The sequence below is a fragment of the Cherax quadricarinatus genome, chromosome 67 (assembly GCF_038502225.1).
Source record: "Cherax quadricarinatus isolate ZL_2023a chromosome 67, ASM3850222v1, whole genome shotgun sequence".
In the NCBI taxonomy this organism is placed as follows: domain Eukaryota; kingdom Metazoa; phylum Arthropoda; class Malacostraca; order Decapoda; family Parastacidae; genus Cherax; species Cherax quadricarinatus.
In genome coordinates this window covers 4,960,272-4,979,581 of record NC_091358.1, presented here as the reverse complement: position 1 = coordinate 4,979,581, position 19,310 = coordinate 4,960,272, and the positions used below count along the sequence as shown (strand labels likewise).

Below are 19,310 nucleotides of genomic sequence, written 5' to 3'. Positions count from 1 at the left end.
CCTTTATAAATGCATCTTATTATCTGTCTATTTTTAGGTGTTAACCAGCAAATCATGTTCTGAAGAGGGTTTAGAAGATGCAACAGCTCTTCTGTTGCACCTGTCCCATGGTCCACCACCAGCTCGGGATCAGGTGCTTAGACTCCTCCTCCAGGGTGCTGCAACACTGGGCTCTACAGTAGCTACTCACATTGCTGCTTTGTTGAGTGATTTACAAGCCTACAATGCATCTCATCCACCTGTTTGTATAAATGATGAAGAACACCAGCCTCATGTGACAGACAAGACAAAGAAGGGGTTATTACAAGACAGGTAAAGTGTTTAAATGGGAAGTACAATGCCTGCACTTTAAAGGAGGGGTTTGGGATATTGGCAGTTTGGAGGGATATGTTGTGTATCTTTATATGTGTATGCTTCTAGACTGTTGTATTCTGAGCACCTCTGCAAAAACAGTGATAATGTGCGAGTGTGGTGAAAGTGTTGAATGATGATGAAAGTATTTTCTTTTTGGGGATTTTCTTTCTTTTTTGGGTCACCCTGCCTCGGTGGGAGACGGCCGACTTGTTGAAAAAAAAAAAAAAATAATGTGTAGGCTTGCCAAAAATATTATCAAGAGTTTTTTTTTTTTTTTTTTTTTTTTTTTAAAGTTTGGACATTGAGAGAGGATTAAGCAAAATAGTTTGACTAAGAGGGTGTGTAAATGTGGGATGGAGGTAAGGATAAGTAGGGGTCATCCCAGGAAAGATTGGAAGGAGAAGGTGAAGGAGGTTTTGAGTGCTAGGGGTTTAGACATCCAACAAGCTTGTGTGAGTGCTCTAGGTAGGAGTGAGTGAAGGCAAGTGATTTTTGTGATGACATTCTGTTGGAGTGTGCACAAGGTAACATTTATGAAGGAATTTAGGGATATGGGTTGTCAAAACTTGAGTCTTGGAGGTGGGAAGTGCAGTGCCACATCCATCTGCAACATATGTTACGATTTGATGGGCTGTTTGAATCATGTCAGCACACTTCTGGCAAAACGATTGAATGAATGATAATGAACATTCTCATTTTTTGGGTTGCCCTGCCCTGGTGAGATGGCTAGTAAGAAAGGGAAAGTTTAGCATTTGGGGCCACAAGGGAGGTCAGTTTACGATTAGAAAAGGTTATTACCACATCCCCTCCCCCTCTTGCTTTTATTACATGTCTGTTGTTGTCTATTTCTTTACAGATATGCATGTAACCTTTTTCTTTTGCCAGATTTACTAATGAATGTGTGATCATAAGTGGGACAACAAAAGTAAAAGCACCTTGTGAACTTCAGCTGGCATCCATGTCAGCACTCACCAGCAAAACTTCTTCACAGGCCTTTTTCCTGCGTACCCTTAAAGTTATTATTCAACTTAGAGACGCCATAAGATTATCGCGTACCAGAAAAAGTGGTATGTATGTGGTGCTCTTGTAAAAGGGGTAAACCTATAGAAATTGAGATAGTTGAATGTAATATTTAAATTTTATGATATTATGAGAATACCTTAATTTAAGGATTGTGCCAAATTTCACTATTTAAAACCTTCACTGACTTTATTTGCTGTTTTGAAACAGGGACTCAACCCCCAAATGTAGCCACTGACAGACAAACTGAGAGTCAACCAAGTACAGTAGGCAACCAAGAACAGTCAGAGACAGGAAATAATGACCCTTCCTCAGAAATGGCTACAAGTCAGCAACCTCAGGTCACAGAAGCTAGTCAAGAGCAACCTGAAGCTGCTGCTGCCGCTGCCATCCAAGAACAAGTTAGTACAGTAACCACGCAAGAGCAAGAGGACACTGTTCAACAGCAAATACAACAACAGGAACAAAGTGAGAGAGATTTTGTTCCTGTAGTGTTGATCGATGTATCCAATCCAGAGACAGACAATGCAGTCAATGCATCTGCAACACCTCAGCCAGAGAGTATTCAGCCAACTGCTGAGGCAATGGATGTGGACAATGAATTACCAGGTAGGGCAGCTATTAAATTTTTTAAATATTTTCATAAATCTGTATTTAATTGGTGGTTAAGCATCAGAAACTGTTTAGAAATGGAATCTTGTAAAATTTTAACATTGCATTTCTTCCAAGATGGCTATTGAAAGATTTTTTTAAATAACCCTACCTTGGAGAGAGATGGTCAGTGTTAAAAATTGTGAAGATGTATCCCCCTCTTAATATCCAAGTTGTATCATATTATTGACAGTATACAATGCTGACAAATTGATAAGACACGGTACTTTGGTACCTTCGTTGCTAAAATATTTTGCTGGCACTGCAGGCTTCTTTAGTTGAGTACAGGGGAATATAAAACTGGAGACAGTAATTGTAGTAATCTAGCCTTGAAAGGTGATGGTCACTCCAGTTGCCTAAATAAAGAGGCATATAGCCAGGCCTTATTTACTGGGGTGGAAGTGAGCTGTAGTAGCTGGAGGTGACGTCATAGGAGAGTGTGGGCCCACTAGTGGAAGTAGGTCTTGTAACAGTTAATTAGCAAAGGAGTTGCAGAAAACTTCCCCTGTACCTAGATACCATAATGTTGCTGTCATACAAGTACTGTATAATTGATGGTATAAAATACTGACAAGGTGATAACACATGGCAATAGAGATACCTCTATTGCCAAAATATTTTGTATGTGCTTCAATGAATGAAACATTGGAGATGATAGAAGTAATTTTAAGCTGATGAATCCCTCAACCTTGATAGGTGATCAGTCCTCTTAAATTGGCTTGATTGATGTTTGTGGGATTCTGGCTTCTTTCCAGGCTATTGTACCTGTCCACAAAGTTGTGAGAATGGATGGAAAGTTAACATGATGTATTGAAAGAAAATTTGTGCTTTAGATGTAATGGTCTAGTTTATGAGCAGAAATGTCTGGTGACATTAGGAGGAACTGTGTGTGATAGTGGAAATTTGGAGAGAAAATATGCATTTTAATAGTTTCAGGGGAAACATAAAGGGCATATTGGAAGAAATTACAACAAAAGGCATGTGTTAAGAGCATAGTTTTTAAGCTCACTCGCAAGAGGTTTTGGGGGCACAGCATTCACGAAGGTTTTGGCCCGAGAGAGATGGGGGGGGGGGGAAGGAGAGGGAGAGGGAAGAAATGTAGGGTAATAGTGTGACTGGAGCACTTGGAAAGAAAAAATGGATGTTTGGAGCAGCTTGGAGTGTCTTTAGGAAAGAGAGGCTTATTCATCAGAGATAAGAATTACTTTGTAAAGACTGGTTTAGGTGGGAGTTTTTAAATATTTTAAATAGTGTGTATCTAGGGTTTGATAGTAAGGAAATTAATTAGTAATTTAAGGTCTGGGTATATTGTTAATCCTTTCCCATGCAATGTACTGAATTCCTGTACCATACTTATTTTGAAATAATGTATTTTTACTAACTTACCCATTATTTTTGTATACTCATGTTAACATGTTTTTATTGTTTAGAAACTACTGAACTGGGGAGTTTGAGCGCCCAGTTAAATCTTGATGAATTGTGGTCAACATTGTCTCAGTGTCTGATAGAGCTTGGTGAGACCCAAGACACCCATGCAGTGTTAGTGTTACAACCAGCAGTAGAAGCCTTTTTCTTAGTTCATGCTTCAGCTGCCTCAGGAGACCGTAAAGAGCGCACCACAACTCAGACGGAGTCACGGGAAGCTCAGCTGGCACATTTGCATCATGAAATTGCACCACTTTCTCCTCTACCTTCAGTTCCAGCTGAGGGTAAGTTATGAGTAATGTTTACCCCTAAAGAAAGTTCAGAACGTGGCTATGATGTGAGAGGAAAAATAGTCAACAGTTGTCATTTTTGCCAAGTCTGTATTACTGTCTTGCTTTGATTTTCATTTTCTGCTCATTCTTCAAATAGTCTTTATTGGTTATTTTGATTTTTTTACCTTGCTTTTGTTTTTGTCATCTTTACATATTCACATGATTAGCTACCCCTCTAACAGAATGTTTTTGAATAAAAAATGATCACTACAGTGCTGATTCTTGTAACGTTTCACCATGAGGGTAGATTTCTTATTACTCTTATTGCATCTAGTCATGGAGTCAGTTGACTAGTTCAGCCCCCCTGTTTTTTCCCCCCATCATCCTTCCTCTCGTACATTAATTACTTTTTCCACTCATTTCCCTTACCTCCCCTTTTAATATTTTTTTTCTTTCTCGACTCCTTGTTTTCAGTTGTAGTACTTTCTTTACTGTTAAATATTTTTTTTAATACTGCAAAACTGCAAAGTATTCAGGTGCACTTCGATTTTCTTTAATTATTAATTGTGAATTACCTGTCAACAGATGGAGAAGGGAATGTTAATCGAGCTGGAGCGAGGAAGAGAGAAAATTCAATGTCTCTCATAGCCGAATATAACCCTGGCGATACTGAGAAATTCCTGAAGTTTGCAGGTTTGTTTTCCCCTTTACATCTTAATAGGTATCCGCATAAGGTGTTGCCTTGTTTTTGGTTTACCCTCTCGCTCCTTTGGGTATCTTAAGAATGTGTACATGGCACCAGAAATGAAACTTAACAAAATTCTGTAGTGTGGCTTCCTGGTAGCTTTGTTGAGAAACTGATTTTATTAACTAATTTATAATGCACGCAGAACTGCTTAGTTTTTTACTGACTTTAAAAGTAAAGATATCAAGAAAAAGAAAATCTTGAAATGTAATGGGGGTTTGGTTAAAAAATTTTGGACATGCAGAAAGATAAATCCAAGAGAGAGTCAGACAAAGAAGAAATTTCTTCCATCCTTTCCCAAATCTCCATTTCTAACTACAGTGTTCTGTCTGCCCTGGTCCTGTATGCTTTTGTCTACTCCGTGGTCTAAACAATCCAGGAGTTCTTAACTAGTCTCCACAGTTGAAAGAAGGATGTGCTCTGTTGGTGCTCGGGCCATGTTGGTGCCCTAGAAAATGAACAGGCAGATGCAGAGGCAAAGGCTGCTGTAGTTAGCCATATCCACAGTAGACTGCTACTTTACAATGACTTCATGGGCCATGTCCATAGATGTGTCCCTTGGAAATGGTTGGCCTGATGGGCCCTGCAGACTAGTGTTTTACACAGTTCAGCAAGACGTGGGTGTTTGGTCCTCCTCCTTTAACGAGAATTATCACTAGAGATTAATATGTTGATTAAGGATCAAGCGTGCACACCACCCATAGCCACTTGTTCGTGGGTGCTCTTGTTCCCTGTTGTATAACTTGTGTCATGCAACCCGCTGAATAATATTTTGATTTTACCCACAGTTTAGGCTTTTTTGCCCTTTTCATGATACTTTTAGGAGAGTCTTTTGACATTAATAATTTAATGGGTGTTCCTAAATGATGCTAGTTATTTTGCATGTTAGTTTTTGAACATTTTATTTGTTTCTGGGTTTTGTTTGCCAGTTTTACTTTGTCATTATGGTATTGCCTTGCACTCTTGTACAATTACACACTAAAAGAAATATATCAGCAAAGTGAAAACTCTGCTTTATTTTTGCCCCCACAATCTTCTTTTTCTTTCTCTTTTTCTTCTTTTTCTTTTTTCTTTTTCTCCTTTTTTCTTTTTCTCCTTTTTTCTTTTTCTCCTTTTTTCTTTTTCTCCTTTTTCTTTCTTTTTTCTTTTTCTGTTTTTTTTTCTTTTTTCTCCTCCTCCTCCTCCTCCTCCTCCACCACAAAACATACCCCATATTGCCCCATCAGCCTAAGAAGATCCTCCCTTCCCTGATTTGGGTATATTCCAGCTAGGCATGAGCATGAATCAAAAGTACTATATGCAGACAAGGGGAATTCCAAATAAAAGCTAGGAAGTGAGTAAGAGATGTGCAGTTCTGATCAGAATAGATTGAAATTCACAGTGTTAACTCCAGACTGCTAAAGTTAGGTTGTAAAGACAGTTGTTAGTACAGAAAGTCCCAAAATATTTGTTTGCCAGTTTACCATTAAATAGCAGAAGAATAAGACATGTGGTGCAGCAACACTAACAGCACCTTTCAAGGCAGGTGAAATTGCTGACCTTGAAAATGTACAGAGAACCTTCACAGCGCGCATAACGGAGATAAAACACCTCAATTACTGGGAGCGCTTAAAGTTTCTGAAACTGTATTCCCTGGAATGCAGGCGGGAGAGATACATGATTATATACACATGGAAAATCCTAAAGGGACTAGTACCGAACTTGCACACGAAAATCACTCGCAATGAAAGCAAAAGACTTGGCAGATGATGCAACATCCCCCCAATGAAAAGCAGGGGTCACTAGCACGTTGAGACAATACAGTAAGTGTCAGGGGCCCGAGACTGTTCAACTGCCTCCCAGCATACATAAGGGGGATTACCAATAGACCCCTGGCAGTCTTCAAGCTGGCACTGGACAAACACCTAAAGTCGGTACCTGACCAGCCGGGCTGTGGCTCGTACGTTGGATTGTGTGCAGCCAGCAGTAACAGCCTGGTTGATCAGGCTCTGATCCACCAGGAGGCCTGGTCACAGACCGGGCCGCAGGGGCGTTGACCCCCGGAACTCTCTCTAGGTAAACTCCAGGTAATAGTTAAAAAAAAAATGCATACGAAAGTTAAAAGAGTATAAGTAGAGAATTTCAACCATGTAAATAGTCTCCAAACTGAGGGAAATAGGAGTGTGCACAACTTTGTTAGGCAACAGAACCAATGAGATAAAGGAATGGTGTGGTTGGCCCTTGTTTTCATCTTTAGCAAGTCATACTGTATAGGGGAACTAATGTACAGTGTTTCTGGAAGCAAGTGATCACTGTCTACTTACCGCAGCTTGGTGGAAATAACACTAAAGAAAAATAGGAGATGCAGAATTGAGAGGACTGTTGAGACTGAGAGAGAGAAGCATTAATGGCAGGACTGTCTTGCTGGCTAAATTGCCCCAATTTAACCCCACATTTTGATTCTGATTAAATCTTCCAGTTCCCAAACTTTCATACACTTGGTTGGCAATATAGTAGTGTACACTTCTACTAGATGGCACTGTTCATTTCCCCATTGTCCCTCCAGAATTTGTGCTTTCATGATATGAAATTTGAGTTTAAATATATTGAATTTAGGTTAATTTTATGTAGGTGGGGATATTATATCCTTAGTTTACTAGTTATGGTACATTAGTTGAATGTGCATTAAATGTAATATACAGTAAATGTACAATTAGATGGTAAAATGAGTTTGAAGTTCTTTGACACAAGATAAAAACTTAAAAGGTTGTCATTATGCAGTACATATATTATTTTTTTTTCCTACCTAAAGAGACACATCGGACAGTTCTCAATCAAATCTTACGGCAGTCAACAGTTCACCTTGCTGACGGTCCATTTAGTGTTCTTGTGGATCACACTCGTCTTCTGGATTTTGACATTAAACGCAAATACTTCAGAACCGAACTAGAACGTGCAGATGATGGTATGCGCCGAGAAGACTTGGCTGTGCATGTCCGTAGAGAACATGTATTTGAAGATTCCTTCAGGGAATTACACAGACGGTCCCCTGATGAGTGGAAAAATAGATTCTACATAGTATTTGAAGGTAAGTAAAAGTTTAATTTACATGCTTAATGGTACCTTTAAATCTGAGAACATAAACTAGGCAAGTTTACTATGTTTTGGGTACTTTTTAGCGTGTAACATTGATGTGGCTTTTAAGCTATCATATTAGCTAATTTTTCTTTGTTTGCTGTATAGTCCAGAAGTCACTAATTATGACAACCCATTTAATATTATAAATGCTTATTTTTTTTAAAAATCCTAATATAGCAAACCTGCTATCAGAAGCAATTTGATTTCATGCAGCAAGTATATCAACCCTGAACCCTCTGTCTACATCGTTTAACTCTTTTGATGGTCCAGACCCCCAATCTGAAAATTCCCCACAGGATCTTAAGAATTTTCAAAAAAAAAAAAATCTTATTTTTTTCTTATGAAATGGTAGAGAACCTTTTTCTGAAGGTAATAAAACAAGTACAAAATTTGATTAAAAATTTATGAAATTACGCTCTCGCGAATTTTGCTGTCAGCTATATTTACACATCAGCGATTTTGCCCCACTTTGAGTCATGTTTTTCTCCAATTACATTGTTCCGTTAAACCAAATTCTTAGCTATTTTGTTAGTATGTGGTCCATTTTATCGATTGAGCACAAGAAATAGCCCAGTCAGCTACAGTAGACCATCATTGAACATAGTTACGTTCCTGAAAACACCGTGTTAGGCAAAACTGTGTATGACAAACTGAAGAACTTTTGGGAAAAATAGGGCTATGTTCCTGGGAGCCACCAAAAAGCCAAACAACTTTTTTTTTTAGACCAACAGATCTTACAAAAATAAAAGGTAATATGTAATTGTAGTGCATTGTTGTGATATATTACTGCTTAAGACTACAAATGCAATAGAAATAATAGTATTTCTTACCTTAAATTGTGGGTAATGGTGTTTGTGGATGATTGTGAAGAGAGTGGATATGGATGGTGTGGCCCTACTGGGCTGTGGTGGATGGTTGTTGGTTGTCGGCAGAAGTGGATGGTACAGGTTCTGGTACTGAAGTCGATGGTTGTATTGGAGTGTGCATAAATTCTGTAGTGGATCTCTGGGCTCTTACCTGCAGTACCTTATACAGCTGATGGTAAGGCATCATCAGCTGGTCTAGATCCCATTTCAAAGCGCTGCTTCTAGATTTATCAGGGTCCTCTTCAGTGAAAAAGTCCACTAGTTTAGCAGCAACATGGAACTGCTCATGTAACTGCTGCAGTGTTAACTGTTTTTCTTCAGATTCTCATTCTTCTGTTATGTGGCTCCCTTGTATCTGTTCATAGAGCTCTGCCAACATTTCCTCTGGACTCCTGTGTTCATCATCATCGTCATCGTCATTTATATCTTCAAAACCATCACCTGGTAATCTCCTTGCCAACTGAACAATTTCCTGAACCTTACTCTCAAGCAAGGGAAAACCAGTGAAAGAAGGTCATAACTTTCCTCAGCCTGCATTTAATGTTGATTGAGGCACTTCATTCCATGCACTTCTAGCATAACTGATAGCATCTGCAATGCTTGGTACTGCCAGGTTGGAGTCAGAGTCCATTGATGCAGCTAGTTTTTTTTTTTTTTTTTTTTTTTTTTAACTTTTTTTTTGTGTCGTTACACTTGAATGACTTAACTCTCCAATCCAGCGGTTGTGTTAAAGATGTTGTATTTGGAGGTAAAAATACAACTTTTACATGTGGGGTCACATCCAGCAAAGCTTATGGATGAGTATGGGAATTATTAAGAATGAAGAGAGCCTTGAATGCAAGGTTCTTGCTGTGCAGGTAAAACTTGACTTCAGGAATAGTGATGCTTAAACCAGTCAATAAATATTTCCTCTGTCATCCATGCTGACTGGTTTAACCTCCAAATTACGGGTAAGGGGTTTTTATCTACACCTTTCAAAGCACGAGGATTTTTAGAGCAGTAAATAACCATGAGCTTACACTTGAAATCACCTCATGCATTACCACAATGGAGCAAGGTGAAGCGATCCTTTGCTGCCTTGAAGCCCGGTGCCTTTTCTCTTGCTGATTGATACAAGTTCTTGTTGGCAATTTTTTTTCCAAAAAATGCTTGTCTCGTCAGCATTAAACACTTGATGTGGCTCATAGCCGCCCTCAGAAATAATTTCCTGCAATTCAGCAGGGAAATTACTTGCTGCTGTATAATCAGTTGAAGCACTTTCACCAGAAAACTTAATATTATGTAACTTATTATGCAGCTTAGTTGTGGAACCAGCCTGTGCTGAACACACTTTTTCAGGCCTGCCTGCCTTATCACATATTGCTTTAAACAACTGTAAGGTCTTTTTCCTAATTAAGATGAAATTAAGTGGGGTCACCTTTCTTTGACTTTTGTTCGATCCACTCGAGCAACAAGTTTTCAGGTTTATTTACTTGCTGTAATCTGTGTCATTCTTTTCATGAGGTGACATCTTAGCTTATTCATTACACAAGCTTGTATGTTTGCCTCGTTCTTTTTAATTGTAAGAACTGATGCTTCATTATGTCATGTAGGGGGGTAATGATTAGGGGAATATGGGGGTAAGAGGAGGGAGTTAGTAGGCAGGGAACAGGCAGGTGAAGTGGTAGGAGAGATGATTAGCGGAGGTTGGTAGGTAGGTAGGGAGGAGTGCGGAGGTAGGTAGGTAATATGAAGTCACTGGTGACGACACCTTCACCTCTCATTACTCTACCCGCCACACTACTCACCCTCTCACTACTTTAACTAAACATAAATAATGGAAATAAGAATAAATAACGGGGACAGTGAATATTACTATTCTACTCAAACACAGTTTATTATTAAGTCCTTGTACAATAATATATTTGGAAACAGGAGTACATCATTGGTTTAGATAAATGGGATGGTATGTATAAGCAGTGAGACAGGGAACACAATCAACTTGACGAAAATTAATATAACTTAGAAATAGTACAGAGGACAGTTCACTACAGGAACTAAGCCACAGGTCCCAAGACCTACACAGCACGAGTACTGCTCCAAGCCAGTACTCTGCCCATTGTCTCCAAGAGTCTCCTCCAGAGACTTCAGCAGCCTTCTCCTGAGCCCTGCACCCCAGCAGCAGCTCCGCTCGAAGTCTCTGCTCAGGAGCTCTGCACTCCAGCAGCAGCTCCGCTCGAATCTCCTGATCATGCTCTTCCTTGGGCTTTTATGGTGGTCCAAGCACCCTCCACAACCACGTGTACGACCTGACGCCGTCAAGAACAAAAGACCTCAGACGTGGGCGTGGCTACAGACGTTTGCCAAGGCAAAGTGTGACCATACAATTGGTTAAATTAGGTCTCCCCAGAGACCTCACAAGCCCAGCTGAACTACATCACATCCCCCTTTCTCCCCCAATTTAAAATATCTGAGAACTAGGACAATTTGTCCTAAGTTATTAGACTATTTTAATCCTAACCCCTTAAATCTATTACAATACAAAGACAAAATTATACTTTTTATTATTATCACACTGGCCGATTCCCACCAAGGCAGGGTGGCCTGAAAAAGAAAAACTTTCACCATCATTCACTCCATCACTGTCTTGCCAGAAGGGTGCTTTACACTACAGTTTTTAAACTGCAACATTAACACCCCTCCTTCAGAGTGCAGGCACTGTACTTCTCATCTCCAGGACTCAAGTCCGGCCTGCCGGTTTCCCTGAACCCCTTCATAAATGTTACTTTGCTCACACTCCAACAGCACGTCAAGTATTAAAAACCATTTGTCTCCATTCACTCCTATCAAAATTATACATAATACTAAATTATTCCACTACATATATTTCCCTCAACCTTCTCATCTACCACAAGGCAGTATAATCAGTACACCTCGCAGTTGACCAGCATAATAGTTGCTCTCTGGTGCAAAGCCTCCTTACCCGTCATTTCTCCTTAAACCTAAATATCGGGCTCCAGTGCCTTCCCTACTTCTACTAGAAATGCACTAGCCAATGCTAGTCACCCTCGCACGTTATCCATTGGGCCAAACCTCTCTAGGCTTCTATGGCATGGAAAACTGCTCCAACGGGTTGCATTCTTTCAAGTAACTGCAACTGGACCACTTCACAACCACCAAGGTCGCATTTTCGGCACACTTCACATGCACACTACAACATATGAAAATTGAGACAGGGCAGGCATCGCAGCTAAGACCCTCCATTATCCTATGCCACTACTAGGATTCACTGGCCTCATAAAACAAGGCGGCCATAAACATTTGACCGTATTCAAGGTCACCTTATTTCACACAGGTAACACTAACACTTCTGGCAAGTCAAAGTAGGCTGGGGACATCACACACTCTCAATTGTCTCTCATGGCTAGCAGGACATCCCCGCATACCAGTCGTACAGGTCGACCAGCAAGGCAGGATACACCTCCATACCGCCCTTGATAGCAGACTGGTCCCAGCAGCTGGAGTCCATCTCCGCGGCTCACGTCCTTCCACATCTCCGAGGATGGCAGCTCCTTCATAGTAGATTCTCCTGTCCTGGCACATCAGCCAGGATCCCTCACACACCACTGCAGCATCACCGCCATCTCCTCCTCTTGAGCTAGGCAGCATCCCAGCACGGCCGTATCACAGCAGCACACAGCACGGCCACAGCATCGCAGCACGGTCCCAGCATCACAGCATGGCCGCAGCATCTCAACATCACCGCACGACCGCAGCATCTCAACATCACAGCATGGCCGCATCACAGCAGCACACAGCACGGCCACAGCATCGCAGCACGGTCCCAGCATCACAGCACGGCCACAGCATCGCAGCACGGTCCCAGCATCACAGCACGGCCACAGCATCTCAACATCATAGCAAGGCCGTATCACAGCAGCACACAGCACAGCCACAGCATAGCAGACAGCATCACAACACGGCCACAGCATAGCAGACAGCATCACAGCACGGCCACAGCATAGCAGACAGCATCACAGCACGGCCACAGCATAGCAGACAACATCACAGCAGCCGACATCAGCAGTAGCAGGCAATGGTCAGTTGCTCGGGGTGAGGTGAGGTCACTTCAGGTCATCAACAGCAGGTGCGGTCGCCCATCCCTGGCAACTGCGGGTAACTGGCGGTCCGTGGGTGATGGTCACAGGCTGGGTGACGCAGACAGACACCCACTACACTGGATGACAGACCAGGGCAGCAATACATCTACTGGGGCACATCAGCTGGGTGACTGGGCATATCAGCTGGGTGACTGAGCACATCAGGTGGACAGCAATCATAGGCAACTCTTCAATGGGTGACAGTTGTGGGCTAGTCTTCCAAGGTGGGCTGGGTGACTTCTCATTCCTCTAAATATTCAATTTTGGCAGTAATTGCTTCCCCCAAAAGTCTCACCCAAATACTGATATTCTCCACCATTTATCTCAAACCAACAACCAACTCCACCAAATATAATAATACAACCACACAATTACTCAGACCCACCTTCAAAAAAACAAGGTCAGTTAAGGTCACTAGGATTATAATATCACACTGATATTTACTTTAACTTTACACACACAAGAAAAAAAAAGTGGTAGCAAATGGTAGCATAACAAGTACAGTAGGGCCCCACTTATACGGCGGGTTAGGTTCCAGGCTACCGCCGTAAAGCGGAAATCGCCGTAAAGTGGAACACCCTTTTTTTCCACTTATAAATGCATACAAACACTAGATAACAAGTTTACACTAACATATATTAAGTTAGCAATAGAACCAGGCATCAAAAAACAATAAAAAGGTACAATACACACATAGTGCACTCATTACTTACCTTAAAATATTTATAGTCTTAATCTAGGGTGAGACAAGTAGTATTTATTGTAAGAAATCAAGTGTGGTATGTATTGTAATAGCCTCACCAGGCCACCCCACCCACACATACTATTCTATGATATTTAAGCATCCCAGAGCGATAAAATGTATATACAGTTCACTCATTACTTACCTTAAAATATTTGTAGTCTTAATGTAGGGTCAGGAGTAAGTAAATGAGATAAAACGAATAAATGAGAGAGAGAAAGAATGAATACATGAGAGGGGGCAGGCGCAGTTATGTAAACAAACCAGGGGAAGGTAAGTTTTGTAAACAAACGAAGTGTACACGTCTGGTTTGTGTACAAGTTACATTGTGTACAGGTTGTCTCTACATTGATACGGTAGAATTAATAAAGAAGAACACTCCCATTCTCATGTAACATCATTTTGAGAAGAAATGAAGCTCTGAGTGAAGGCAATGGAAATAAGTCACACTGACTTTTTTGGGTTATCCTAGGTTCTCTACACGTATGTTGTTATGTATGATAATCTATGTAACTGTATTTGTGTATACCTGAATAAACTTACTTACATACATACGAAAGGAATAATTTTCTACAGTTACCCCCAGTAACACATTTACTCTTATGTTAGATTAGAGAAAATGTTATTCTTGGCGTCACTTGTACAAGTTATGTGGCTCCCACATCTTATATTTATGTTTATTTATTCTATTGTGGGGTGTATTTATCATCTTTTTATGTTATGTATCGTGTTTATTATATAATTTTGAAAAAAATATCATGGATGGATTAATGAAAATGTGTATATTACCGTAATATACGACATTTAATGAGACTCGGTATTGTTATTATCACCACTTGTGCAAGTCGTCTGCTACGACATCTCACATTTGTTTATTTATTCTACTGTGGGGTGTATTTATCTTATTTATATGTTATGCATCGTGTTTATTATATGATTTTGAAAAAAATATCATGGATGGATTAATGAAAATGTGTATATTACCGTAATATACGACATTTAATGAGACTCAGTATTGTTATTATCACCACTTGTGCAAGTCGTCTGCTACGACATCTCACATTTGTTTATTTATTCTACTGTGGGGTGTATTTATCTTATTTATATGTTATGCATCGTGTTTATTATATAATTTTGAAAAAAATATCATGGATGGATTAATGAAAATGTGTATATTACCGTAATATACGACATTTAATGAGACTCAGTATTGTTATTATCACCACTTGTGCAAGTCGTCTGCTCACATCTCACATTTGTTTATTTATTCTACTGTGGGGTGTATTTATCTTATTTATATGTTATGCATCGTGTTTATTATGTAATTTTGAAAAAAATATCATGGATGGATTAATGAAAATGTGTATATTAACGTAATATACGACATTTAAATGACTCGATGTATGTAAGTTTATTTAGGTACAGGTATACATAAGTATAATTATCAGAGTATATATAAAATATGAAATAACTTTTAAAAACATTTGAAATTTTGGAGTTTCCAGACAAAATGGAGAGACTTAGTGCTTACTGAGCTCATGGAGAATGTAAACAAACAGGGTGGGGCACGGTGACCGTATTAGAAAGTCAGGTGGGGGGAGCCGTATAGTGAGTTTTGGTCATAATTTGAAATGTCCGTATTAGCGGAATGCCGTAAAGCGGAACGCCGTAAAGCGGGGCCCTCCTGTATAACCGAGCAGTCAAAAATAAGGCACATGGGACTGGTTCCTACTATAAAAATAATAAGAACCACCACCGCTTAGACACCATGTCATGTAGGGGGGTATCGGAATGAATAGGATATAAGTGGGGAATATGGGAGTAGGGGATTATGTAGGCAGGGGAGAGGCAGGCGAGGTGGTAGGAGTGAGATGATTAGCGGAGGTAGGTAGGTAATGACAGATCAGTGGTGACCACCACGACACTCTCATTAACTCTACACTACTCACTAACATATGCCTCACCCATTCTTCACTCATATAAACATTATAAAATATAAGAAAAAAGAATAAATAATGGTGGGCAGTGAATATTACTATTCTACTCAAACACAGTTTATTATTAAGTCCTTGTACAATAATATATTTGGGAACAGGAGTACATCATTGGTTTAGATAAATGGGATGGTATGTATAAGCAGTGAGACAGGGAACACAATCAACTTGACGAAAATGAATATAACTTAGAAATAGTACAGAGGACAGTTCACTACAGGAACTAAGCCACAGGTCCCAAGACCTACACAGCACGAGTACTGCTCCAAGCCAGTACTCTGCCCAGTGTCTCCAAGAGTCTCCTCCAGAGACTTCAGCAGCCTTCTCCTGAGCCCTGCACCCCAGCAGCAGCTCCGCTCGAAGTCTCTGCTCAGGAGCTCTGCACCCCAGCAGCAGCTCCGCTCGAATCTCCTGATCATGCTCTTCCTTGGGCTTTTATGGTGGTCCAAGCACCCTCCACAACCACGTGTACGACCTGACGCCTAGGTCTGACGCCGTCAAGAACAAAAGACCTCAGACATGGGCGTGGCTACAGACGTTTGCCAAGGCAAGGTGTAACCATAAAATTGGTTAAATTAGGTCTCCCCAGAGACCTCACAAGCCCAGCTGAACTACATCACAATTAAGGCCATAGGCATTTGCTATATCCCCCACACGCAAGCCACTCTTAAGCTTGTCTAATATCTCAATTTTCTTCGTAACTCCTAGACTTGACGCTTAAACCTTTTCTTGCCACTTTGAGCAACACTTGTATGCCTACTGGGTGCCATGATTGCTTGGAAGATTTAAGATAGGGCAATTAAAATAGTGTATGTATCTAAAACACAGCGAGCTCCTTCCTAAGACAGATTTGTCCAACACACACATGAACCAGGCTGGGAGGAGGTGGGGGTGGCGGGGGATGGTGGTAGGTCTCCCCCGTTGACTCACTGCTGTAACCCACGTCTCCTGCAGGCGACCACGCGCTCAAAGTTTTTTCCCCTCCTGTAACCATGTTAAATTAATTTTAGAAAGTGTTAAACAAAATTATGCTGCAATTCTTCAATTGTGCTATTAACCAAAACATGCCAGACAAAACCATGTTTAATGGTGGCTAATTGTATTTGAACCAACCAATAAAGTGATGGGAAATTGATAATTTGGCCAGTTTCACACAGTTAATAATGTTCTAATTTCAAAATAGGATCCAGAATAAACACTGCAGGCATTCCTGGCACTAAAATAACATTTTCTCTGTTGATTAGTTGTGTTTCCAGGCTTTACAGATGTATTTCAGTTTGATTTTTTATTCACACCAAAAGTAGATGATTTACTGTTATGCAGTAGTGTCATAAATGTATAAATAATATCAGCACATTCGTGAATGTGCATTAGACCCACCAGCTGACATGTATTGGACGAATTGTGATTTGTTTACTCTTGAACATTGGCAAAAATTGAACATGTCTGCTGCTTTGAGCTCAATTTCAAGCTATTTTCAGTACTAAAACCAATCAAAATCGTCTCTGCTTCTGTAATATATCCTACATTCTATATCAAATGAGACAAGAAACAGTGAATATAATTGTAAAAACATACGAAAATACACCACAGTCGCTGTTTTAATCCAAAAACGCTGTTCCCATTTTTTTTCTCGTTATGCGCTGTGTGCTGCAGGATTTGTCTTATCTGGTACACACTTAACACACAGATGCATTCTCTCATATCTAGGCTCAAATTTATCACTCACAGCTTATCTGAGTGAGCTGAGCTCATGATGTAGTACTACAGCTTGGACCCTGGCTTCAAAGCCGTAGAACTATGGGACGAACTCTCAAAGGGTTAAACAACCCTTCCTTTTATGCAGTTTTTTTTTTTTTATTATTTATGATTGGGTATACTAACACTTAAATTGGAATAATTTGTTTTTCTACCTCAATGTTCTCAATGATTCCCATTTTGACTCACGAAATCGTAATGACACGATTGCTTCAAGACAATCTTCTTCATGTATTATTCGTTTTTTGACTTTACATATAATACGTTATTAATCATATCTAACCAATGTAGCATGCAAAGATAAATTAGCTTAAGCATACAAAGTAAAAAAAAAAAAAATAGTGTTTGGGAGAGCAAATGGTTGGTCTGCCTTCTAGCTACTACAGTGAAGGCAGGCACTATTTTTTTTTTCTTTTCAGCCTGACTCCTCTAGTCAGACAGTTGATACGTACACATCACCATCTAAAGACATCACAGATTATACATTGTGAAAAAATGCTAAATCCATTTTTCATTCTTTCCACGCATTTTAATTTTGCATTCATTTTTTGCAGGCGAAGAAGGACAGGATGCTGGTGGACTTCTTAGAGAGTGGTACATGATTATTTCCCGGGAAATCTTTAACCCAATGTATGCACTGTTTTGCACTTCACCTGGTGACAGAGTAACATACATGATTAACCCAGCATCTCACTGTAACTCCAATCATCTTTCGTATTTCAAGTTTGTTGGAAGAGTTATAGGTAAGGCCATAATTTGTATTTGTGTATTTAACATAAAATTTGATCACATTGATGCAAATTATTTTATTACAATTATATATACATGTGTGTGTGTGTCTGTGTGGGTAAAGGAGGTTTTGTGGGTGAGGGGCTTAGACTTCCAGCAAGCGTGCATGAGCGTGTTAGATAGGAGTGAATGGAGACGAATGATACTTGGGACCTGACGATCTGTTGGAGTGTGAGCAGGGTAATATTTAGTGAAGGGATTCAGGGAAACCGGTTATTTTCATATAGTCGGACTTGAGTCCTGGAAATGGGAAATACAATGCCTGCACTTTAAAGGAGGGGTTTGGGATGTTGGCAGTTTGGAGGGATATGTTGTGTATCTCTATACGTATATGCTTCTAAACTGTTATATTCTGAGCACCTCTGCAAAAGCAGTGATAATGTGTGAGTGTGGTGAAAGTGTTGAATGATGATGAAAGTATTTTCTTTTTGGGGATTTTCTTTCTTTTTTGGGTCACCCTGCCTCGGTGGGAGGCGACCGACTTGTTGAAAATATATATATATATATATATATATCCTCCATGGGGAAGTGGAACAGAATTCTTCCTCCGTAAGCCATGCGTGTTGTAAGAGGCGACTAAAATGCCAGGAGCAAGGGGCTAGTAACCTCTTCTCCTGTATATATTACTAAATGTAAAAGGAGAAACTTTCGTTTTTCCTTTTGGGCCACCCCGCCTCGGTGGGATACGGCCGGTGTGTTGAAAGAAAGATATATATATCCTCCATGGGGAAGTGGAACAGAATTCTTCCTCCGTAAGCCATGCGTGTTGTAAGAGGCGACTAAAATGCCGGGAGCAAGGAGCTAGTAACCTCTTCTCCTGTATATATTACTAAATGTAAAATGAGAAACTTTCGTTTTTCCTTTTGGGCCACCCCGCCTCGGTGGGATACGGCCGGTGTGTTGAAAGAAAGAAAGATATATATGTATATATAATATATATATATATAATATATATATATATAATATATATATATATATATAGTAGTAGTAGGTTGGTAGACAGCAACCACCCAGGGAGGTACTACCGTCCTGCCAAGTGAGTGTAAAACGAAGCCTGTGATTGTTTTACATGATGGTAGGATTGCTGATGTCTTTTGTCTGTCTCATAAATATGCAAGATTACAGGCATGTCTTGCTACTTCTACTTACACTTAGGTCACACTACACATACATGTACACATTTATTTATACACACTCATCTGAGTTTTCTTTGATTTTATCTTAATAGTTCTTGGTCTTATTAATTTTCCTTTTATATCCATGGGGAAGTGGAATAAGAATCTTTCCTCCTTAAGCCATGCGTGTTGTAAAAGTCAACTAAAATGCCGGGAACAATGGGCTAGTAACCCCTTTTCCTGTAAAGATTACTAAAAAGAATAAGAAGAAGAAAATTGTCAAAGTGGGAAGTCTGAATGTGCGTGGATGTTGTGCAGATGAT

General features: G+C 40.0%; 1 protein-coding gene across 1 annotated transcript in view; it reads left to right on the top strand.

Annotated features, from left to right (window-relative positions):
* The window catches only part of HUWE1 (HECT, UBA and WWE domain containing E3 ubiquitin protein ligase 1), a gene marked incomplete in the record, with an annotated part of 207,021 nt that overhangs the window by 156,389 nt on the left and 31,322 nt on the right, over positions 1–19,310 (top strand). Inside the window, 7 exon segments of the mRNA XM_070099348.1 lie at positions 38–312; positions 1,240–1,421; positions 1,585–1,983; positions 3,456–3,734; positions 4,308–4,415; positions 7,259–7,534; positions 17,638–17,826. Of these exon segments, the coding sequence (XP_069955449.1) occupies positions 38–312; positions 1,240–1,421; positions 1,585–1,983; positions 3,456–3,734; positions 4,308–4,415; positions 7,259–7,534; positions 17,638–17,826 (1,708 nt within the window).